Source organism: Zonotrichia albicollis, chromosome 1 (assembly GCF_047830755.1).
Source record: "Zonotrichia albicollis isolate bZonAlb1 chromosome 1, bZonAlb1.hap1, whole genome shotgun sequence".
Lineage (NCBI taxonomy): Eukaryota > Metazoa > Chordata > Aves > Passeriformes > Passerellidae > Zonotrichia > Zonotrichia albicollis.
In genome coordinates this window covers 135,157,880-135,183,285 of record NC_133819.1, presented here as the reverse complement: position 1 = coordinate 135,183,285, position 25,406 = coordinate 135,157,880, and the positions used below count along the sequence as shown (strand labels likewise).

Here is a 25,406-nt window from a genome sequence, read left to right as displayed (position 1 = left end):
AAGGGATGTAAAAAGCACTAGGAAAAGAAGGGAGTATATTAGTCCATCCATAAGCCATTGACTCAAGAAAATAGAATCCCAATACTGGTTTCATCCATTATTTACATCCTCATTCTTCCTAAAACATCAAGATAATTGCAATTTATTATTGCTATCTTATATTCCTAAGGCTGCCATTTGGCAAAAATGCAGAGGTCACCTTTGGTGTGCCATACCTTTGTGGTTCCTGTATCATATCAGCAAATTCGTCCACTTACACATTCTTATATACATATAAATAACAAAATACATTTAAGTTTGAATAATAATCTTTATTTCTTTATTAGTTTATTTGTAAAAGGTACATTGTAATCCTGAGCTACTGCTTTTATACATTTAGCGTCATACAAAGACAGATCATTTACAGTTCGATCATTTACATTTATTGTGCTCCAAAATCCTTATCCGAGTACCATTTTGACTTAGCAGGAACATAGATAATTTAAATTACATGTATCCCTGAAACATCCATATTAATTTACCCATCTGACCCCATTAGCTAAATTACTAGTTGTCTAAATCACTCAGGACATTCCTTCTGAATTTAGCAAAAACTTGTTTAAAATTATAAAGATGGGCAGTGCAAGAACTGGTCCCTCAATCCTTTGTGAATACATCATTAGAAAAAACTTTCTGTTTCCGTATTCTCTTGGCAAGTCAGTGCTAAATTGATTAGATGTACTTTGATGGAATGGTCCAAGAAATAGTTTACTAATTTCCTTATTACAGCAGTTAATGAGAATTTACAGTGTCTCCCTTTGCAGTGACCAGTGTCATAACTCTCCCAAGCAGGGAAAATCTGATGAGATCAGAGGAAAGTAAGAGGCAACCCACCACCGTCTTATTGTCATCTACATGACACTGAAGTATTACAAACCAAGTCATATGAAATGCTTCCCTTAGACCCTGTAAAGGAACTTGTACGAATAACCAGAGTTAAGTTCCATAATCCGAGCATGGCTTTTAGGATTTGCCAGTTAAAAAAAAAAAAAAAGAAAAAAAAAAAAAAAAAAAAACAACCAACCAGAACAAACCAAAAACCAAGACCTCAGTCCCAGGATCCTTGAGGAAAAAGCATTTATCCTAACTGAAATCCAACCCTGGATAAATAGAAATTTAATTGGACTACCAAAATAGCATCTCTCTACCTGAAAAATCTCCAAGCATACAGTGTTTACAAATGTCTCTCTAGCAACAGTGTCAGTCTTAAACACTCACAAGTTTCATTTCCTGAATAAGGTCACTATGATCTTAGGCAAAAGATGCAGTAAAGCAGTTCAAGCAAAATGCTTATTGCTTAGGTTTTAAAGCAAGCCACTTGAATATAATTTTAGTTAAAATGTTAAGTACAAATGTGAAGCTACTGTAGAAACACTTATAAACACTCTTGCTTTTGAATTCTTACTGATAATCTAGAAAAATGGCAGACGGATTTGAACATAAAGGAAATGTAAAACTTAATACTGTTCGAAATACAATTCAACGCCTATAAAGACAGAGTTATGAACATGTAAACATAGCTTTAGTATTCAGAGCTAGGGAATCTAGCAGCAAAACAAACTATTTGCATATTATGTAGTGCAATGAACATTTGTTCTTAGAGACCCCCAGTCTTTAAACTACTTTGAACAGAATGGAATCCTTACAGGAAAGGTTTTAAAAGTGTCCAAAATGTAATATCCAGAACTACTAGATGTTCACCTATAACCTAACAATTTCTCTATGCAAAACTGTGCTCTGGATAGCTGACTTTAATGGCCCCCCAGTAGCAGGCTCGAATGAGGCAGATTAAACCTAAGAGATAAGCAACAGCCCAAGAAACATATGTTGCGTGAAATCGCCTGGCGAAATCTTGTGTTCCAACCTAAAAAGAGAAAACAGTAGTGTCAAACATACAGCACTGTCTGTTCTTCAGAGAAGAGCAAGTTATATTAAGGAGAAGCATTTCAGCACCTTTTCCACTCTGGTAAGGGTAAATTAGGTGTTTTATTAGCTTGATTTTACATAACCATAGGATAATTGAGCGTGAAAGGGAGATCAGGAGACCTCTAGTGCCAACTCCCCAAAGTAGGGTCAACCCCAAGGTCACACCAAGTTGTTCATGGTTTTAACCCAGCTAAGTCCCAAATAACTCCAAGGATGGAGGCTACACAAGCCTCTAGACAAACTTCATAGAAAGATGTTTTCACATAATTTTCCAATTCAGTAAGGTCATGAAAAAAAGGAAAATAAATTTGTTTCGCACTGTTTTTATTTCTGGCTTTGTTTCTATTAGGGACCTGGAAAATCCTTCATAACTCATTTAAGATCACACATAATTAATTATTCAAGTTAAAACACAAGTTAGAAGCATAATGAGAATTACACATATGAATTCACTGGAGGTATTTCCTCACATGAAATTTTCTGGGATTCCCAGGTATAAAGTTGGCTCTAGTAACCTGTATGAGACACTGGTAAGCCAGATACCACTGGTTCCACTTCACAGAATAACAACAGACTGAGCCTTCTCATTTGTAAATAGCTTATGAGCTGGTTTTACACTTTACAGCTTTTATAAATTACAAAGACTCATACATATTTCTAGTGCTTGGAATCCCATTCACCTCTACTGCAGTGGAACTTATACAGCAATATGTATTTCTGGAAACATGGAAGTTTTGAGAGCTCTAGCAAGAGCAAGATGTTCCAGTATTTCTACAGTGAAGTGAGCCATTTTTCATAAAACTCAAGTTTTTAGAGATGAAGAGTCAAATTTAACATCAGAAAAAAAGAGACTATCAAAGTGCCAGAGTACCTTTTTTAAAAAAATTCCTTTTTTTGGCCTACTCAGATGATTAAGTTCACAATTTGAATGGAGATGACAAAAATCACACCAATTTAAGAAGTTTTACTCAAATGGTGGGAAAAGAAGAGCTGGTCAACTAAGAGAACTCCTTTGAACACACACACCCCTGCACACAGCTGCAAATTTATCATGGGACATCACTCACAGTTAATCCAACACCAATGAAGATGCATATCATCCCAATTGTGATATATGCACAGCAGCGCCTCCTTGGCAGTGCACTTCCAACAGAAGAACTGTTAGAAAATAAATGGAATTGTAAATTAAAAGCAAACAAAAAATCCCAAACCCAACCAACCAAATAACAACCATCACAAAAACCACCCCCATCATCAACAGTAACTGTTCAGTCTCAATGGGGAATGGAAAGAGAATGGCAATACACCATCTCCAGTTTATAGAGTTGCAAGGAAAGTCTACAGTTATACTACGAAGCACAGGACAGAGTCCTCATTTTTATTTGAAAGAGCTGCCAGTGATTATCTAGTACCTAAAAATCTAGGTGCTTACAAGAAAGGGAATGGTGCCACACCCACAGTTTGAGTGTGTCTACCTTCTGCACCCACAGTACATCCCAGTAATTGCCTTGGATAGCCTTTGGATGGCAAAACTCAAGTTTGCTTTTCAGCTTCCATGCAAGACACCCTTCAGGCTTTCAGTACGTCAGCACATAGCTTCAATACTTCACCGCATCTAAGTAAGTGAAAATAACTTCTACTACCCCTACATGTCTTTAATAGAATAACAACCTTCAGTATCCATTTCTTGGATACTCAATACCATTCAGTGACTAAACTGCTCTGAAGATAAATACAAATCAATTTAGTCACAGACATGTAATTTTTTTCCATGTTCAACATCTCCAAATACTGAAATTCCTTAAGCTATTAAGTGAACTTGAAGAACGTGACAAGTTCTTCTTACTTTGCAATTTCTTTCAGAGTTCTATCACAATTTATATGAGCTGCACAAATAACTTCTGACAACCAAGGTAAATAAATCCCCTGGAAGTTCTGTCACTCATCATCAAGACTATGAACTCCAGGACAGACAGCTCTGTCTCTACCTGCTGCATCAAGACAGCGCTTCACTCTAACAGACTATAAATGCAGATAAACCATAACATTATCTACTACAAGTTAGAAAAATTATTCTACAAGCTCAGCGTTGTTTAGCAAATACATCTTGAGTCACACATTTGCAATCACATACAGCTTAGTAATGAGGAAAATAGGAATATGATTTAAGTCCACTGAAACACAGTTAAAAGGACTAGAGAGGCATAAGTGGTTTTATAAAGCATGCATTATCTATCTTAGAGGTGTTTTGAAGCATCCTGAAGCATGCTATCATTAGTTAAGTACTTCATCCCATTCTGGGAGATCAACACACCTTAGGAAATGTGTAATGCTTTTACACATCTCATGATAGCTCAATTTATTCAAGATAAATGCATAACAGAAAAAAACCCTGCTGAACAACTGAAGCAGTACATGCATCATATGACTGACCAAATTTCTGGCTCCAGTTAATTAACCACATAGCAAGGCCTCATATGCTTAGCATGTGACTAAATTTTTTTAAGTATTTGTCTTAGAAAGCCTTCAAATAGATTGCTTTAAGCAGCTTTACTTCAACGTTATTTCTTTACAAGGAATTTCTGAAATGCTCCAAGAGAAAAAACAAACAAACAAACACCATCACAGTCCTCAAGCTAACACAATGAGCTTCATCTTTCAAGGCAAGATTTGATTAAAGTGACTAATCACAAGCCATTTTCAGAAGAGCTAGAAAGTCCCTAAACAGTACTGCTCATTAGCTTCCATGGGGAAATTACTTCCTTAGCAAAACCTCACAACTCAGAGTGAAATAGGACACTGGAGGGTGCCTGGGGTAGGATTAGGGTAAGAGAATTCCCAGTTGGGCAAATAATGGTATCTTACCCTCTCACACACATACCTCCACACACTCCCCCAAAAGCCACTCTACAGCCATTCTAGAAAAGGGATATGTTGTTCAATTCAAAGTTACATGAGTTAAAAATAATAAACCCAAACTGTAGTTTTATAAAAGGGAACTAGGGAAGAGACTGAGTTTGCCAAACTGACCTTAGGTTCCCTCCTTTACAGGATTTTGTGGCTATGTATTCAGAGTTAATGCTATTATAGAGCTGGATACCATAGGATAAGCTGGTAAAAATGTCATGTTCAATACAGCTAAAACATACATGATACTTATTGAACTGTGTATTGCACGCAGAGTCAAAGTTCCTTCTGGAAAAGAAACTTTCACTTTCAGAGCTGACTTACAGTCTTATTTTTTTAATCATAATATTGCAGGTGCTGTGCGTATTTTCCATCCGTATTTCTCATGTGTTTCCTCCTATCCAGTAAGAAAGGCTGGGGAAGAAACCATCAACTCAAATACAACAAAATGGAAATGCAAAGAATGGCTCAGTTTAGCTGCTTCTCTCTTTCAACAGAAAGCAATGGTTAAATAAAGATATTAAAGTTTCTACAGTCGTGTAACAGACCTAAGAGTCCAAATAAATCATTATTAATTTGTCACCTCCCAACAGTGATGTTAGCCACTGGCCTCCTCTAGATAGTGAGGCTTCCTCTACCCACGCCAAATTACACATAAACCCCCCAAATTAACTTAGAATAAAGAAAGTTGAAACTCTGTCCCAAAAACCTACCAACTGTGAAAACTCTGACAAGCACATCTGGCAATATTAAAAGGGGATCAAAACAACTTTCTTCCTATCACAGAAACACCCAATTAGTTCCATGTGGGAATATGAGGGAACTCTGTAGAAAGCAGCAGTTCCTTCTTTCTGAGCTGCTGAGGAAGCAAAGGCACCTGCCAGAACTCTGGGCAGCAGCAGATACAGAAGATGTCAAATCCAATACTGCATCATGGAGTAATTAGAAGAGGGGAAAACTGCCACATGGGACAAAGGCCATAAAAGAAGTTCCACAGGAAGGAATGTTGGGCCTCTTGTGCTCCAAGTAATAGGAATTATGACCAGGATTTCAAACATGCTTTTAAGAGGAAAATTAAAATGCCAATATTTTGAAGGTGAACAGCACTGCTGAAATTAGCCTTCACAGCAGTGATGGGGTTCCAATATCTCTCTCTTTACTAAAAGTCCTTTATGGGGCAAAGGCGCTATAAATTCATTAGGGTTTATAGTTTTGGCAGACCTTAAAAAGTAAAAGAGATAGATTCTAAAGGAAAAAAAATAGATTTGACATTCTGTACTAATAACCTGTACCATTCAATTCCCTTTCTAGTAACTGCATTAATGAACTGAATTTTCTAGATGATTTAATATACATCTTGAGAAAGAGAACAGCAAACAAAAAACCAGCTCCTGCTTCTTCATCATTAAACAAGAAAAATACCAGAAGCCTTCCCTGAATCTCTCACTTTTGGAAAACAAGCTGATAAACATCTGGTATTTAAAAATGCAGAAGAACACTAAATCAGCAAAAAGAAACCATTTCTTCCCCACTCCCAGGTGTCACTATAAAATACAACTATATAATGATCATTTCCTCATTAGCTACATTTATTTTCCCTATGCAAGTAAGGGCCTGTGTCAGGCAGCCACTACACATCAGTAAGGCTTCTCCAAACACTTCACCTAGACTAACATGACAGGTTTACAGTCCACTTCCAAAGAGATTTGGTCATTTACCAAATAAGATTTTATTCTCTACAGTACAATTAATTTCCTACATTTCCCAAGTTATTTTTCAAGACAAAACAAGTGCATCACAAAACAAAGTTGTATCACAATGGTAGTACATAGATGGGATTAAAAACAGACAAGAAGATCCTACTTGCCTATGCACTCAGATATGAGAGGTTCCTTTGTTTAGGTACTATGAGGCATGATGGCCTTATTTCTCCCTGAACACGGTTTCATTTTTAACTTTTTCAAGTAATAACTACTGATCTTCCCTTGCAGTTTTAGAAAACATTCGTAATATAAAGTTCTAATATCCATCAACCAAATGGAAGGTCACAAACAAACTACCTGCATAGATTCACTGCACTTCTAAAAACATTTGAAACAAAATTATTAATCTAAAAAGTGTCAGCTGATGTCTCCTTGGAAAACTTACTGTTGCAGTGATTCAAGATTCCTTTTGCCTTAGTCTACACTATCCTTTTCTCAGTGACAATTATCAACTTAATCCACAGAAGGAATGAACAGTTCTACATCTGACTACTCAGCTACTAATGAATGAAGTTTTGCATTAATAAGATAAAACCCTACATTCCCTTTTAACTCCTTGGCTATGCTGACCTCTGATAAAGACCTGATAGAAAGCAGGTCACTGCAGTTATTTATTCCATCATCATGACTCAAAGCTGTGTCTCACCTATGCTGTGCCCTAAATCCATGTATCAGAAATGTTTATGCTGCTGGAAATGCACAACTCCCAACTATCACATCCCAAATGCGGGAAAACACTGAGCAACTCATTCAAAGCTAAATTACAATATTCCACAGTTTGCATCCTCAGCCCAAGGACAGATGTGCCCACTTGTTAAAATTTGTTTTGCATTCTGCAATACAGTTGCCATGCAAGCTGTAATTATCACAAATTGCACTGCAGAGAGGCTCCCACTTTCCTACATATGGATGGCATGCTTTGCACTTTATGGAGGAGAACACTACAAAAAACTTTGAGTTTGGCTGGAATTTAAAACAGAAGCAACATTAATCAACAGAGGACAGACCAAAAGATCACATGCTGTGACTTCTGACTGCTGTTTGGAGCATAGCTTATTTTGCTGCTGTTATTGTTAGGGTTTTTTGTTTGGTTGTTTTCTGTCTTTAAGGTTAAACAACAAATAACACTGACCTACGGAGAGTCAAGAAAAAAGCCAAGGTCAGCTAACAAGGGCGACATAAAACATAATTGCAATTAGTTTTAAAACAAACCAAACGGCAAAACTCCCAACGTATGCTCAAGGACTGAACAGACTTAATGTGTCAGTACACACACCCCTGCAAAGCAGCATCTCATTAAGACTGAGTTTATTTAATCTAAGCAAATTAGAACATGTCCACAACTCCATACTGGGTTAGCTACACCCCTGAGGTTAAACACGGCACTAGACTGACTTCTCCATCAAATACTCCAAAATAAGACTTCAGTCAGTGTTGAAGGCCAGGCCATGCCCACACCTACAGTGCATTTTTCCTACACTTTCTCCTTCCTAAGGGACCTGCTAGTTTTTCTACAACATGTAACACAGCTGAGGTTCTCCATTCCCAGTGGAAAACATGTTTGTTCCTTTAACTGAAAGTCCCACTTGCCTGTCAAAGGAAGACAAATATTTAAATAAATCAGCAGGACATGAAGGTCTCTGAAATATTTATATCTTATTTCACACCATGTGGCTGAAAGTATTAAAGTATGTTACTAGTGCAACAATTCAAATTAAGAATTCCCAAGCTCAGATAAGAAAGGCCAAACAAATACTCAAAAAGAGATGCCCAAAAAAAAACCCAAACCAAAACAAAAAGCTTACAGCTCTTGCATTCTAATTTTTCTTGTTCTTCTTTAAATAATAATAGCAAATGAGTACCAAAGTTATTCCACACAAGTTATACCCAAGTCATTCATAAACGTTAACCAAGATAATGCATTAAGATGCTTAACACAAGTTGGGCGTTGAGTTTATAGTATCAGTAAACCTTCTTTCAAATTAAGACAAGATTATTTCCTTTCCTCCCCTTACAATAAAGTGATTCAAGTTCTACCTTTAAAGATGATATCTGATTACTACTATGAAGAGGTAAAATTTCAAGGACATAAAAAGTTAATTTTAGCAACCTATTCCTGTCCATTGTTAGCAGCTTATTTCTGCCTCTATCAATTCAATCAGAGCATTTTCATAAATGCAGGTGGATATGCCAAAGCTAATGATTTCTGCTTAAAGAATGGAGAATTCACATGCACACAATATCTGCTTTAGCCTTGAAGTTCAGGTGAGCACAGCAAAATAACCAGCACAGCCAACACATTTTACTCCAAAGACTTACAGAAGAAACACTGGCTACTTTGCAGTAATTTACATAACCTTGCTTTCAGAGAACTTACATTTTTTTGCAGTGTGGGCATTTTGCTAGTGTGTTAAACCTCAGTTCCATCCACTGTAAAGAGAAAAAAATAAAAAGTTTGAAAAGCAGACCTGGGAAAATGGCTGTTGCACTTAATGTTAAATGTCACTAGGAAAATATTTTGCTTCTCAGACTCGTTGATTTGTTTTTTGTTTTCTTCTATAAATGGGATGCCCTTTTGTCAGTGGCAACATGGGATTGGGATTTCCATGTGAACATTTCCCATGACTTGTCTTAGTATTACAAAATTTGCTTGACGTAATGTGGTTGCATCAACAGGCGTAGTATGCGCAACATTATAATATTAATAGGTTTTCTTCTCTTACTTAAAGACTATGAATATACCCTGAATCAAAATAAGTGTGTTTTCTTTGGCACAATTACAGACAATTATTTTCCAATCTTTTCCCAACCTTTGCATCATTTATGAAAACTAAGTTTTGGTTATACAAAAAAATGTGGTAAAGAATATTTTAGAAAGTAGATATCAGGTTTTACATCAATGAAATAGAGAACATTTCTGACTACTTTACATGACTTAAAAAGATGATATGTAAAACTGTACATGTCACCACCTTCCATGCTCAGACTGAAACCTATGTGGGAAACCGCCTTAGTGAAACCAATGCCTAGAACTAACTCAACCAGGGGATACACCATGATATACTCACTTAAAAACAGCAGGTTCTGTTCTATTTCACTCTGTGATAACAGTATTAAGCAAAAATTTTAAATATGTTTGCCTTGATCAAGGGAATAAGGCTCTCTTTCTTCTCCCTGTAAGCAGTTATTTTGTAACTGCAGCTCTCTCTCTCTCCTCCCCTGCCTTTCTCAAGTGGAGGGTAGTTGGAAGTTTTCTGGGCGAAGCAAAAAGTCACACTGCAAGTTAAAAGCAGGAGAAGAAGCCACAGTGCAGATCCCCAGTGCCTCCATGAGGCCCTTCCTTATCTCCATGAGAAATCTGAAGCTGTCCTACTGAAGTGAAAGTAACTCCTAGAGCCACAAATCAAAATCAGAGCTCATCCTCATATGGAAAACACCACCAACCTACAGCAGACACCATTTAAATGCTGAGAAGAAATTTATGATTTTTATGAGCAAAGAAAGATGTGCTTTCTCATGCCTTATCAGTATGAAGAGATTTTGCTGTGAGCAAAGTTTTGAACTGGGGTATTTATTGAGCATTTTCCTACCTCTTGACTATCTCCCTCAGTTTTGTTTTTTTCCTTAGGGATAAATCTCCTCTAAAAAGAAATCCATATTTTATTTTCTTGTTCCCAAGTATCCATTTACACATTTACAGGACAACTATGTAACTGGTATTACTTGTTTACAAAACTTGACCAAACTGATTTAGTTTTATTTTAGTCCTTAATAAAACTTCTGTAATGCTCCCCACCCAAGCAAAGCTTTTTAAGAGCATTAATTCTACTTCCACATTCCTGGCAGAGGAGCAAGTTAAGTATTTTTCTGTGTCCCTTTCAAAAACCTACTCAATTTCCCTTAACTCTACACAGCGAAAGTGGGATAAAATGCAATTTTCAGTATCGGGGATGGAGAGAGGCCTCACCAGAGCAGTTATTTCAGCTTTTTTAACTGCAATTCCAGAAATAAAGGGAAGTCTAATTCCAGGATTTATATTTTACCTAATAGTAATTCAACTTCACTTCTATAGACCAGTTTCAATTCTATATCACAGTGTAGGCAACTCCATTTCCTTGGTTACTCATTAATTATCTTTCCAGAGTTTTAAAACTTCTAATTATTAGCCCAAATTATTAATGGCTACAAACTCAAGTGCATTTGGGCTCCAATTATTGATGGAAAAAGGAGTCAGCAATAATCTGTTTTCTTTGAGAGTAACCTGGAAATAACAGAAGCAGTAGCTGCTATGATGACTTTTACACAGACCAGAAGTATTTGTAGAAAAAGAGCAAAATTGTGACAAGACTTTCAAAGTATAAGCACTCAAATCATATTAGCACAGTGGGGAAAGGTTATGTTTGTGTACATTCTAAATCATGCTTAAGCTAGCATTTTTTACTCATACTCCAGAGTGCTTTAAAGTACCTAATATTGATTGATGTTGTTAAGAAGTTACACTTACATGAAATTTAGCGCTCTGCTGAGAATACAATGATGTTTTTTTAATTGGAGCAATACAATATACAGCCCAAATCCCTTGTTGGAACTACTGAAACACAGATGAAGAGATGAGGAATACAGAACTCATCAATATGTCAACTGTGGACAAAACCAGACATTCATCAAAGGAATCACTAGAAGAACAGTCAAACATTTTCCTTCTAAGCCTATAATAGTTCTCAGTGCATTCAACACAAGATAGTGGAAAAAAGAAAAGGCCCAAAACAAAACAAAAAGCATAAATAATAAGGTACATAAATACATACACAGTCCTACATACAGCTGCTGCTGCAAAAGCAGCTTCTTTATTCCCCTCTGGTTCTTTGGGAAGGCAAAATACTTTCACCAACTAAAATGTATCTTATTTTTCTGAAAAGTTTAATGGGTTTTCTATTAAATTATTTCAGAAGCAAGTATTTTCATATTTGATTACTTTAAAAAAACAAAATTGACAAAGCACAGCTGACAAAGCATAGTGCTTAGCCTGCAGGCTGTGGCTTCCATAGCTTGCTCCTGGCTTCTTGTCCCTGAGGTCCCTCCAAAACCAGGACAGTAGCAGGAAGATGGCAGAGAGGGAGAGGGCACAGGGACAGCCCTCCCTTGTCCCCCATTTCCAAAGGCAACTCAGCCTCTGACAGCCACAGAGCACTGCAGGCAGAGGTCCCTCAGAGGAGGAGCAGGGAATGATTTACTGCTGGCAGAAACAGCAACTGAACAGTCCAAGTCGAAAGCTCCCAAAACAGCCCCAACCAGATCAAACTGATATTTAGCAACACAGTTAAACCCTCATCCTGCCCTCCTTTTCTATTTTATCCCTTTTTTCATTTGTCAAGTCCAAACCTGCCAGAAACAGTAGAAACCTTAACACAGAAAGAACGTATATCAGTTTACCATGTGAAAAAAAATCTGATTAACAAGATGTGAAGTATCGATAGTTTGGCTACAATTTCACTTCAGTACTCAGCCATTCTTCCAGCTAAGACAGAAACTTTGAGGCACACCATAGCAAGCAGTGTGGTTTTCATAATTTGTAAAAAACACTCCCCCATGTGCAGAGGCAAGCAAAACACAGTCATGTTTTCAAATGGAAAATAAAATCTTGGAAAGGTGGTGAACAAGCTGATACTCTTAAAAGAACACAGAACATGACAATTTGACTTTTCCATCCCAGGGATTCTAGCTTTGCTTGTCTATTTTATTTATTTTTTAACTGTCAAGTAAAGTAAAAGGGATAGCCTAGTGAGTTGCTGAGAGATGCATCTAGCACTACATATTTTCTTCACAACATGGAGATATCAAAAGACAGAAATATTAACTCAGAAACTGAGGTTCCAGGCTGGCTAAAACACTTTTTTGTTGCTTCTCTGCTCATTCTGAAATCCAACAATTTCCTTATTTTTCTTAACCAGAAATTTTATTTTCAGAATCTCAAACTTAATTACAGAAAAAATGGAAGCAAAAGACTGATGGGAAAGCTGTGTAACACGAGGCAAAAAAGGGTTTATTTCTTGATAACTCAGCATAAAAAAATAGCAAGCTTCCAATTTCTAATGGTTCAGAGAGTTTCTTTTCAACATATCATCAAGTGACAAATTGGTCTTATCCTGGCAGACTATGAATTTCAAAACACTGCAGTTCACAAAAGCAGCCAGATGATAGGAACTCGCATGCACAAATCCCAAACTAGAAAACTTAAGCTTTTAAGGCATAATCCAGTAGTTATGGGCAAAACCAGACTTTATGGATTTGGTTTTTTTCCCTTATGGTCACCTGAATAGTTCATAGTGTAAACTGCAAAGGTAATCTGGAGTGTACTTGTATAAAGTAAATAGAAGATCAAGACAGGTAAAACTCCCATGCCTGTGAAAGTCCCTAAATATGGGCTGAAAAAAAAGGCAAACAGAAAACTCACTTCAGCTATCTTCAGATTCAGATTACTGTTCTTTAGCAAGGGTTATAAGAAATTATGTATTTTTAATACAAGGCTGAACTCAGAATATTTCTAGACCATCTCTCTAATTGCTTCCCAGTCAGCAGATTACTTGTAAATTCCTCATCATATTCCTACTTCTTTTCAGAAAAAAAAAAAAAAAAAGAAAGAAGCACAAGGGCCATCTCCAGCTCCCTGCACTCATCACTTACTGTAATAGTTAAAACATTACAGCACATCCTGGATTCAGCTGGGACTATTAATTTACTTCTTAATATCTGGTACAGTGCTCTCTTTTGGATTCAGTAACAATGTTGGTAACAAGCTAAGATTTTAGCTGTTGCTAAGTAGTGTTTATCCTAAGTCAAGGACTTTTCAGTTTCCCATGCTCCGTCAGCAAAGAGGTGCACAAGAAGCTGAGAGAGAGCACTACCAAGACAGCAGAGCTGAGCTGGCCAAAGGGATATTCCATAGCACAGAACATCACGTTTGGGGCACAAACTGGGGGAAGTTGGCTGGGAGATGCTGATCACTGCTGGGGCACTGGCTGGGTCAGCAAGTGGTGAGGAATTGTATTAAGCATCACTTATTTCTCTTGGGTTTTATTCCTCTCTCTCTTTTCATTACTATTATTGTTGTTATTTCTATCATTATTAGTATTCTTTTTCATTTCAATCATTAAATTGCTTTTATTTCAACCCTCAAGTTTTACCTTTTCCCCAGTTCTCCCCACCACCAGGGCAGGGGGCTAGGTGGTGTTAAGCCACAAAAGCACCTCACTGATCCATAAACCTGAAGTGAAGACTTAAAGGCATAAGCCATTATAGAGCCTGCCACAAAAGCCAGCCCTTCTCTCTCTGCTGGTACAAGCTGACATGGAGTGGCATCCCCTAAGCTGCCTTTTTCCTTGCACAAGGAAATGCACTTGAGTATTCTCTGATCTTTATCTATCTTACAATCCTTTGTTTCAGGAATGCACCACCTCCCTCGTGACTGTTTTCTTTAACTGTACCCCTAATCTAGCCATTTCCTACAACCCACAAACCTGAAAGAGATTCAGTCATTGCTGGATGATGAAGCCAAAGCTAGCTTGCTTGTGCATGGCAATCAAAATTCAAATGTAGCAGCACCTTGTCCATTTAGAAGGCTACAGAGAGTTCAACTGGCACTCACACATAAACCAAAACCTCCAGTTCTCCAACAACTTACAGATATGCCAATGGCAAGCACCATAACCAACAGCTTTCCAGGGCTCATACAGCAATGACAGAACTGCTCCCTCGGCCACTGCAGAACACAGCCACCACTGCAAGTCCCAAGAGAAGCTGAAAAACCAATTTCCTCTTCCAGCACTGCCCACTCTCATATCATAAAACAATAAGACATGGGCTTTATCTATCCATGTACAGAAAGACCGTTAAAAGTTTTCTTGAAACACATAAAAATAACCAAAACCAGACCATACACTATATTAATGAGTAAAGAAGTTTTAGTTCCTCAATGATGGCAGAGAGTGAGGCAATACACTCTAAAAACTGCTTACAACAAACAGCTTGAGGGATAGCATGGTGAGGCAAGAAGGAGAATGTGATGCTTTACTTACAAGGAATGTATTTCCACAGTGCCCACACACCACTCTAGTTCCATCTGGTTGAACTGGCAAGGCAGGTTGAGCTGGCTGCTCCTCTGGAATCAGCATCACTGGACCAAGAGTAATGATGCGCCTACTGCGTTAAGAACATTAGATACACATGTAATTAAGCTAGCAAAAGAGAAGGATGATGTGTTCAAGCAATTAACTCAGTCACTACCAAATGTTTTTACACATTTACACTATAATCTACTTGTTAAACAGCTGTATTGGTCACTCTCTAAAGTATTTTCAGTTTTAAAAATATTCTCTTTCCCTGTAAGATCAGCCATAGAAGCCTAAATCCTGTATCAGACTTGCAAGCATATGACAGACCTGTTCCCCAGAAAAATGAAAACTTAATACCCAAGCTGAGCAAGCCTGAGAAATGAAATGTACATACCCATGTGAAACATGTAGAAAGAGTACGGATCTTCCATAATCTAGCTCTCCTTCCCACACTACTGACAGCCACGTCAATATAAGAAGCATATCCATATTTGCACAGTAAAAATTCCATTCACATTGAGTAAACTAAAAATGAAAACCACCCTAGGTGGACTAAATGAAATCAATTTACTTTAAACTAATTATTTACTTTTATGTTCAACGTGTTTCCAGTTTAGTTACACAATCTGTCAGTCCAAAATGACAGTATCCAAATTAACCAACTCAGAATGAGGAGGAGACTTCTTAGAATGAAAAAAGTGAAGGGGAAAATTATAGCAATATTTAATTTGCATTGCATCTCTTCCATCTACAACCAAAATTGTATTCTAAATGCCTTTCCTTCAATCTGGAGTCTTCCATTTAGGTCACACTCCCAACTCCCTCCTTCAAAGTACACTACACCAATTTCGCTCAGTTTCTAGCAAGACAAATACACAGGCTATCTTACTGCTTACATGTTTGCTTTTGAGATTTTTTTAATAAAATTAAGGAATTTCTAATTTAGTTTAGTTACCAACTATGTGATATATTATAACTGAACTACCCCATGAACATTTTTCACTCTGAGAAAATGTTTGGAATGTTCTGAAGTCCTACCCAACCAAGCGCTAGTAAAAAGAGTTAATTCCCACAAGTCCCAAACTATGTTTGAAAACCAGAACAGCCAATAGACTGGTGAGTAACTAGGGCACTTGGTGGGGTAGAACTCCCCTCCACACATCTGCAGACTCAGCCTTCCTCTCCCTTTCTCCTGTCAGAGCTGCACCACTTCCAATCAAACTCCTCCTACCTCGGTGGAATCTTTAACACTTTAAGCCCAACAGTAAGAGCAATCACTATGGCAATCACAATTGCTTCTTTTATAACAATTGTATACATTTGAGAGCTGAGAGGAGAATGAAAACTCAGCATAACTAAGGAAACTGAAGTCAAGCTACTACTCCATCTCCTATCTCACTCCCAATCCCTACTCTGAGCTTAGCAAAGTGAGTATTCTGTGTGGTTACAATAACTAAGTCTCCAAGAAATTATGAATATTAAGTCCCAGAAATGAGAAGTGGATTTTCTTCTATTTCTCTTTACATTATTTTTGACTTACAAAGGAGTTATATAATGGGACACACACACCTGAGACTTAAAGAAAAGGAAGAAACTTTTTTTCTTCTTTACTTTAAAAAAAAATATATACGAAATGGACACTAGCACTACCTGTGTCTGCAGTGAAAGTGTTCTAAGTCCTAGAGCCACAAATCAAAATCAGAGCTCATCCTCATATGGAAAACACCACCAACCTACAGCAAACACCATTTAAATGCTGAGAAGAAATTTATGATTTTTATGAGCAAAGAAAGATGTGTTTCCTCATGCCTTGTCAGTATGAAGAGATTTTGCTGTGAGCAAAGTTTTGAACTGGGGTATTTATTAAGCATTTTCCTACATCTTGACTATCTCCCTCAGTTTTGTTTTTTTTCCTTAGGGATAAATCTCCTCTAAAAAGAAATCCATCTTTTATTTTCTTGTTCCCAAGTATCCATTTACACATTTACAGGACAACTAGGTAACCAGTATTACTTGTTTACAAAACTTGACCAAACTGATTTAGCAGTGTTTTATTTTAGTCCTGTAAGTGCCCATGTAAAGAGACCAAGGCTTTGAACCTCTTTTAGTTTTAAAGAGGTGTCAACACAAAGACAACAGTTGCTTTAAAGAAAACCATCTCAAGGCACTGGAAGTGTTTTATTCTTACCAGTTTGGTCTTGGGCAGCCTATTTTCCGAGATGTATCCTTACAGATAAGGAGACAGTTACATTGACATCTAACATACTTCTTCCCTGAAGGAGGGTTTTTGATCGGCTAAAAAAAACCACAACCACCAGAGAACACACATCAGAAGTCATAGCAATTCACTTTTTTCCACATAACAGGAACACAAAGCAGAACAACTCCAGTGAAAAGTTCTTGTTAACAGAAATGCGCTTCCTCTTACAGAGGAAACTTCAGAGTCAACACAAAATTAGAATTTTTTTCTTTCTTAAGAAATGAAAATTTCCTCACTAGAACACGCAAATTCTGCTCACTCATGGAAAAAAAACACTCATACTTTAGCAATTACAATTCAAGGCTTCAGTGCAGTTATTATTTTTTTATGTGAGTTTAAATAGTGATGCATTAATAAAAAGCAATCACTCAAAACCAGTCAAAACATCAACCAAGCCTTCTTGCCTGGTACAATGGCTTTATTCAATAGTGAAAGGACCACAGTCTGTTTCTTGGTCACTAAGAGACCATGAAGACATCACCGAACTGTAATCTTATTTTAAACTGTACAGAAATTATCTTTCTCCAACCTGGGAGTCAAGTTTCAATGTCCCTTTCATGCAGCAAATCAAAAGGTGCACAATACTTTGTTTGGCTTGAAACATTATATATTGGACAGGAAAGTGACTATCAACAGCAGGTTCTCTACTCTCTCTTCTAAATGGAAAAAAAAAATCCTGCAGTTTTAAGGCTTCCTGTTTTCAGGACATAATTTAATGTTCTTTTTATATAACATATATATAATAAATCCATGTAATAAATCTAATCCAGTGTTTATCACACAAACGCTTGCAGAAGCTGTGAAGCACTGCAGTATCACATCCCAAAACTAAAACTGACAGGAGGAAAAAAATAAAAGCAGGAGGAAAAATAAAAGCAAGAGGCCAAATAGTGAAGACTTGAATTAAAAGAGAAGAAACAAATATGTTTGGACAAGCTGAGCTGGCTCGTCCTCTTCCTCAGGGGTGGCAGGAAGGGACCCACCTGTCCAGGTGAGGACATGAGTGCTACCCCCAGTGTCCCCCAAAAAGCCCCAAAAATCCATTTTACCGTGGCTTCATTGCAGACTGTGCATTTAACCACGTGTTGGTGCAGCTTGCCATCCAAATTGATTAGTGACTGGCACACACGGCAGTTTATCACAGGAACTCCGCTGGCATCTGGGCTGGCGATGGCAGTGTATGGAGGGGGAAGCTCTGCTGCAAGAGACAAGGAAATCTCAGCTGAAAAAACAGAGGATCCTAAAACGCTTCCAGCAAGTACCGTTTCCAGCAGGCACAGGCTCAAAGAAGAAAAAAACCCTTACACCTCAAACCCAGCGTTTCGTATAAACACAGAACAAAACTAAGTTTGTTTTCCCCTTCTCCACAACTTCTGTGTACACAAACACCATGCTTAGTTGTAGGTAAAGCAAACCAGCAAAACAAACACACAGTAAACCACCCCAGAAATCTGGATCCAACAGAACTCGTCTATGTAACTTTATTTCAAAGCAACTTTTTGTAGTCCACAGAAAACACATGGAGAAAAAAGCACTAAATAACCCCAAACCTACTACAGATTAGTAGAGACTGGCTTCTGAAGAAAAAGACCCAGAAAATAAAACACAGGTAGGAAGAGTCAAAAACAGCGTCCACAAAGATCTAAAAAGACTGAAATACAGACAAGTGTTTATCATATATTAAAAGATATTACAGATAAAAACACAAAAAAGTCCTGTGAAGAAAACAGGTCTTAGGATAGGAAGTGGCATGGAACGCTTCTTTTTTGAGTACAACAGCAAATGTAAGCTTTCTTGAAGAAAAAACCCTGAAGTCTCAGAGTTTCTGCTTTTAAGGGTTCCAGACACTTTTCTTGTCCAGGAGCCAAAGTACCAATGCACAAGAAGGTCTTCAGTCACTCCGGAGAGGCTCACACTGGGAAGGCTTTAATGGCCTCAGGCCTCCAGGGAAGAGCAGACCTCACACTCCAGCTTTGACAGTCTTGAGCCCACAACAAAACAGGGAGGAAACACTGAAGATTATCCAAGGCTTAAGAATCCATGGAATGAAAATAATTCAACACAGTGATCTCTCACAAGCTTATCATCACCACTCTTTGGCATATATTAGCACTGACTTTTACTTCATCAAGAAGTTCAGGGCTTTTCAGGTAAGCAAATTCAGAACAGGCATATTCAGTAGTTCATATTTAGCTTTCTTAAATACTAGTAGTTCAAAATGCTCTGCAGCCTTGGGCTTCAATAAGTTTTTCAAAAATTACATCCAAGCAGCTAACCAAATCTTCAGAGAAGCAATGAGAGATCAGCCTACTTCCCATTTACCAACAGCATTGAAGAGAGCAGTATCTGCTGGAGGGTGGTGAGTGAAATCACAGGCTGCTATCAAAGCTGACAGCCTGAGTATTAAATTTAAGCCTGTGAGAATGCACTCATCACTCCTTTGCTGTCTTGGAGTGAATGCCATAAGCTGGAGGGATATAGGAAACCCTGTCTGCCCTTCAGATCCATAAGTCACCACACATCTTTGAAGTGCATGCTGAACAGCCATGTTGCTATCTCTTTTTGCTACTTGGTCTATATATGACCCAGACCTGTGCTTGATTTTAACTCACAGAGGCAGCAGGAAAAAGATGGATACCTTTAGAGTCTCAGAATCACATCCAATATATGTGAATTATTTCAGATGAGAAACAAAATCAACTTACATGCAGCAATACAACTCTGAATTCATGACACTAACTGATGTTGTATTTCTTGAGGAAGTGAACTTCACATGTTCAGCTCTGATACACTGGTTAAAGAAAACAACATCCTTAAGAAATATCAGGTAACAGTACTGCTATTTCTTCTGTTTGTGAGGAAATAGATTCTGAAAAAATGTAGCATACAGAAAAATAAATATTAAATATCAATATTTTGCAATACTGTGATACCCTATTTTAAGCAAGGCTGCCACATGGAGGACATGAGACATTACAAGACATTAAAAAACAAACACACACAAGACAAAATCTCAACCCACACACTTTGGCAAGCAGAGACAAGCTCAAGCCTACCAGAGCACTCCAGAAATCAGGTTAGAGTAACCACCGTGGCAAAGGCAAGGCTGCTCCAGTGGGTTCTGGCAGTCAGCAGACTGCTTAACTGCTCCTGCAGCGAGCAGCTGACACTTTCTGGCTAGGGGAACAGGCAGCCAGAAAACAAAGGGCATGTTCCAAAGACTAAACACCAGACTCTCTGTCAAGACACCTTTACAGCTCACTCCCAACTTTAAGGTTGCTTTTTTGAAAAGCAACAGTTGTTTTACAAAAGTTCTTAACTTTGTCCTCTCCATTTTGAGTGTGGCAGCTCAATTCTGTCATCTGGGAACAGGGCGGCTGTACTAAGGTAAGCAGGATCTTTAAGGGTACCAGAAAGTGAAGAGACACACAGCCACCAACATCTCAGCTTTCAACATTTCAGCTTTCCACAATCCTGGAATACTTGAAAATTTGACAACCATACCTTCTAGACATTTATAATTTTCTATACCCATTTCCAAGTGATAAACTCTTATGAAACTGAGGTGTGTGAGCCCCTACACACAGCACCAGCCACTGCTTCAGCCTCAGACTGGAGCTGCCTGGCTTCCAGGTAGGCAGCCTCGCTGCTCCTGTCCTGCTGCCTCAGCAAATATCAGATAGCAAACGAATAATGGCTGCTTTTCAGAGCCCTGCTGCAGCAAATAACATTTGCTATGGAGCAGAAAGCATGAGCTATCTTGGCACTGCAACCTTCATGCTCAAAGAAAACGTGCATTTTGAAGAGGTCCAAAAAACAAGCCAGCAGAAGCCACCAAAAAAATTAAATATAAAGAGTATATTTGGGGGGGTAAGGGGGTGGGGGATGGTGAAAAGGAAAATAAAGACATTGTCTCAGAGTTAGCTGCTCCTTACCCCTTAATAAAAAGGCTTGAAAGCACATCAGCTTACTTCAGTATGACCTTTTTTTTTCCTTGACATCTTGAATTTCAGGCTAACCAGAATATCTAAAACCAGTTTATAATGGTCTGTCAGTCTGTCATACTGGAAGGTAGGCAAGCTTCACATACACACCAGGAGAATGTAATTAGATGGTGAATTCCCTGCTGCTGACACACAAGTTTACAGCTATATTATGTATTACTCTTTAAAAAAAAAAAAAAAAAGAACACAAAAAAACACACACACAAAAAAAAAACCAAACAAAAATCCCCCAAAAACAAATCAAACAAAACAAAAAAAAAAGCCCAACAGTAATTAGTTCAGGAAGATTAGCAAAGTGTCCTACCACACAGTACCTCTGACTCCCTCTTCACCCTACAGAACAGCAATGCAATGGAAGACATCCCATTTGCAACCTGAGAAACTCCTTGTGGACCTTGTGTACTTTCCTCCCCTGGTAGTTGAAGGGTAGAAATAACAGAGAACCACTAGAAGCCTACCAGGGTCAAACATAAATTAATTTTATTTTATTAAAAAAAAAAAATAGTTCTCTATCATGACCTGTGAGGGGGTGGATAAGGGAAAAAGTTTAATGATTGATGTCAGAGATACGTTGCTAAAAACTAAGAAATCCTGGACAAGGCCCAAAAATCCTAAACAAAAAAACACTGACTAACCATCCTACTCCAGGGAAAAGAATTGATAGTTTCACCCTTTGTCAATGTTGTGAAAATTTTCTTAAATACTGTGGCCTGCATCCACACTGAAAAGATTTTTCTTGCTTGCATCATTAAGAACACTGAGCCATTACCAGGATTCAACCATTTTACACAGGGAAGGGTCAGCTGGGTCTCAGCTGCAGATCAGCAAGGGAAGAGAAGGCCACCTTCAAAACATGGTCTCTCTAATTTAAAGTTGAGGATGATGTATTTGGCACAGTAGATAATTATAGGGATAAACCTATTAATGTACATTCAGGTGGTAGTTTTGATCCAAAGGGCTTCTTCCTCCTTCCTCTGCCACCCCACACTATCCAGATGATGCTAATCAGGGAAGCTCAGCAGAATGAGTTTGCTTTGGAAGCAAAGCCAATTCTTCCACAGGAATGATTCTTCCCTCTAAGCCTAGCCTTGTGCTAGGGAGAGAGATGAAGCCTGCCAGTCGGCTGGAAAGGCAGCTCAGCTTGCAGGGATCCTTTCACTAAGGAAAGCCCACAGAGAAGGGAAGTAGAGCCACGGGCCTGAGCCACAGCCCTGCACAATTCTGTTCCACAGCTGTCCGAGGGCTCTGCAGAGCAGCTCTCAAGTGCTGCCTAGTTGCTCATGGACTGATCAAACAAGAGATATTCGACATTCAAGAAAGCTCTGTGTTGGTTCCTCCTCATTTTTGGGAAGAAACCACTTATCTCAAGCACCACATCCCACCACAGGTGCCCAGCCAGATATCTCAAGTAACAGATGCCACTGAAGGCACAGGAGGACATGGCTACCAACTGAAACGAGCATTTCGAATCCAGCTCATTTCCAGGTCATGAGTTTTACCCTGGGGTCAAACAAGAGTCACTAATCGAATGCATTTTCATTCTTTTTTAAATTTATAAAGACTTAAAAAAAAAAAAAGAAAAACCCAAAAAATGAAAAACATATTGAAATGTATGCAAAAATGGTTACAGGATAAGGAAAACTAAGAATAAAAATATCAAACCCCAGAATGTAAACTAAGGTAGATAAATGGATTTTTTTGTTTGTTTGTTTACTTAGGGGATTCTGCCAACACTAAAAAATTAATGGCAAATAAACCCCAACTAAAAAGCCAAAGCATCCAACCTCTGCTGTTTTTAAGCCAATACTCCTTTGTCCACTTCAAATCAAAGTTAACAGTCAACACCAGCTACAGCTCTAACTGAAATACATTTCTGTATCAAGACAAGAGGACTAGCTTTCCACGAGATTAAATATAATTCAAAACAGACAGATGCTCACTCATTCTAGTTGCATGCATGTCATGAATCTATACAGTTAATAAAAATCATTAAGAAAGGGCCAACACACTGGACCTACTGAGATGAGAATTGTAGTCTTACATTTAAAAGGGTACTGCTAGCAAAGCTACTCTAATCTTATTTCATCTTTATTCCTTCAGCTTTCTCCACACCTCAATTTCTGCTCCAAAACGTTTAACTGAAAAAAAAATCCTACTAATGTATTTTGGTAACATCCTGATTCACATTTTCTAAGTGATTTTTCCCACCTACTAATTAAATAGTATTGATCAACAAGACGATTTTTCCTAAGACTATGCAAGAGAGATAATACCATATAATTATGCCACGGCTACAGATCTGTACCCGCAGCATCGGACTTGCTTTAAAAATAAAGCCATAACCAGCTATGGCCTTGAAACGTGTTTGCAAGGGCATCCTGGCGGTTTTGGACTCCAGCTGGCACACTGCACCGAGTCCCCTCGTTATTCCGATGGGATTGCCAGGACGGGGACGGGCTGGCCACACCTGGGCAGGGCTGAGGCCGCGGTGCTGCCTGGCCATGGCGACCTGCGCGCTCGGCCCCGCGCTGCGCCCCTCCCGCAGCCGCTGTGCCCAGCCGAGCTGCTCAGCTCCGGATCTTCCACTTAATCCTGCTCCTAATTAATGGGGAAACCCAAGTCCAACAATTACCACGCAAGCTGCGGCATGCGAGCGAGTTATAATAAGCAGACCGGTTGGGGCTTGTTCTGCCCCTGCAAACAATTATTTTAATTTCTTTTATTTTTTCTGCTGAGCCGCCCAGGCCGGAGCGCTGCGGGGAGCAGGGCCTGTGCCGGGCACGGAGCGGCGTTACCTGTTGTTCCCCACCGGCCAGGGCGGGGCGGGGGCTCCCCCGCCGGCAGCCCCCGGCCCCGCCGCCGCGGCCAGGGTGGGGGGAGCCCCTCACCGCCGCACCCGGGCGGAGGCGCCGCGTCCCCAGCCACACACAGCCACAGCCACAGAGCCAGGGCCGCCCCCCGCCCCGCACAGCGCCTTACCTCGGGGACTGCTGTCCGGCAGATAGGGCGGCGCGGTCGGGGTGACATTGCCGGAACCGGGCGCGGAGAGCAGCGGGGAGCGCTCGTCCACCCCCTCGGCGGCCATGGCTGCGGCGCGGAGGGCCCTGCCCGCTGCCGGGCGCGGGGCGGGGAGGCGGCCGGGCCGGCGGCGCCGGGGAAGGGGAAGGAGCGCAGAGGAAGGGGCTGGGAATGAATGAGAGCGGGGCGGGGAGGAGGGACGGCGGGGCGGGGAGGAGGGACGGCCGGCCCCCGGCACGGGGTAATGAGCGGGGCAGGCCGGGGGCGGTGTCTAGACAAACATAACTGCCTTCTGTCGTAAATAAATTTTTCCCGAAAAAGAGTGCATTTGTTGAGACGTGTGGGTTTTTTCTAGTTTTGTTTGTTTGTTTGTTTTGTTAAGGTTGTTTTAAGCTCTGTGTTTGGATGTTGACATGACTACCAGGGAAGTGCTATAGTCGATTTAGCTGGGAGCAGTCGCCTTTTCCAGGGCTCTGGCGATGCAGACGGATGGAGGAGGAACTCTCCGAGGTGACAGCGGTGGAAACAGCTCTAAACGTGAGGAGATAAATCGACGCGTTATCAAATCTGCTGCTCAGCGGGGATGTCTGTCCCCTGGTGCCATTGAGCTCTCAGGACGGAAGGACTAAATTTCCTTCTGCCGCTCGGGCACCATCTGGAAGTCTCTGGCAAAGAGGGAAAATAGCCCCCCCTGATTAATTTTTCAGACCATACTGAGATAAAACTGATGTTTGTCCCCCCTTGTGCCCTGTCCTGCTGTCCGTCGGTCAGGCTGCCAGGCGGCCCCGGCACCCGTGCGGTGCGATCAGAACCAAAGCGCTCCCTGAACGAGTCGCATGGAAGGCAGATGTTTTTGGGTAAAGGTGAGATCATGGCCTGGGAGTTCACAAGCTGGCCATATTCCTTCTATAATAATACAATTTATAAAATAAAATAGGATTTCTTGCATGGTGTGTAAAATTTTGTACAGGACCTTTTTTCATATTTGAATCTAGAAAATGAAACTGTTGTACAAAAACAGATTAATGTATATGAGAGTCTATGAGAAATAATCAAAACATTAAATTAAATGAGGGCTGATATGGTTTATTTTTCGAAGATATAAATCATTATTACTTTAATAACTGTAATATGAAATTAATTAACTAATCATTTGGTGCAAAATTGTGGTTTTTAACATTATTATCCTGCAGAGATAAATTCTGAATATGAGTAAGCTCTGATGTAAGGGACAACATGCTACAAGGTAGCTGGTTGTGTTATTCCAGCTGTCTTCATCACGCATGAAATGCAGTAATGCTATGGCAAACCACTTTTCTATCAGAAAATGTGGTAACTAACTTGCAAGATGCCTTTTTTAGTATTAATTATATTGAAC

General features: G+C 39.4%; 1 protein-coding gene across 2 annotated transcripts; it reads right to left on the bottom strand.

Annotated features, from left to right (window-relative positions):
* Positions 1 to 296: 296 nt before the first annotated feature.
* Positions 297 to 24,226, bottom strand: PIP4P2 (phosphatidylinositol-4,5-bisphosphate 4-phosphatase 2). 2 transcript variants are annotated; one of them, XM_026798339.2, is made up of 7 exons: positions 23,990 to 24,226; positions 18,056 to 18,201; positions 16,935 to 17,041; positions 14,711 to 14,834; positions 9,013 to 9,065; positions 3,033 to 3,123; positions 297 to 1,903 (listed from the first exon to the last, which is right to left on the bottom strand). In XM_026798339.2, exons 1-7 carry the CDS (start codon positions 24,093 to 24,095, stop codon positions 1,760 to 1,762), a joined length of 771 nt encoding a protein of 256 aa, XP_026654140.1. In that variant the 5' UTR covers positions 24,096 to 24,226; the 3' UTR covers positions 297 to 1,759. The 2 variants fall into 2 exon arrangements, with proteins under 2 accessions (XP_026654140.1, XP_005479578.1); XM_005479521.4 differs by having other exon boundaries at positions 18,056 to 18,204; positions 23,990 to 24,222.
* Between the last annotated feature and the right edge of the window lie 1,180 nt (positions 24,227 to 25,406).

Coding starts and splice junctions, on each gene's coding strand:
- PIP4P2 (XM_005479521.4), bottom strand. CDS start 24,095: ATGGCCGCCGAGGGGGTGGACGAGCGCTCCCCGCTGCTCTCCGCGCCC. Junction 9,066..14,710: donor ACTGTGGAAATACATTCCTT/GTAAGTAAAGCA, acceptor TTCTCTTTACAG/TGGATGGAACTGAGGTTTAA. Junction 3,124..9,012: donor TGCCCACACTGCAAAAAAAT/GTAAGTTCTCTG, acceptor ATTTTCTAACAG/TTCTTCTGTTGGAAGTGCAC.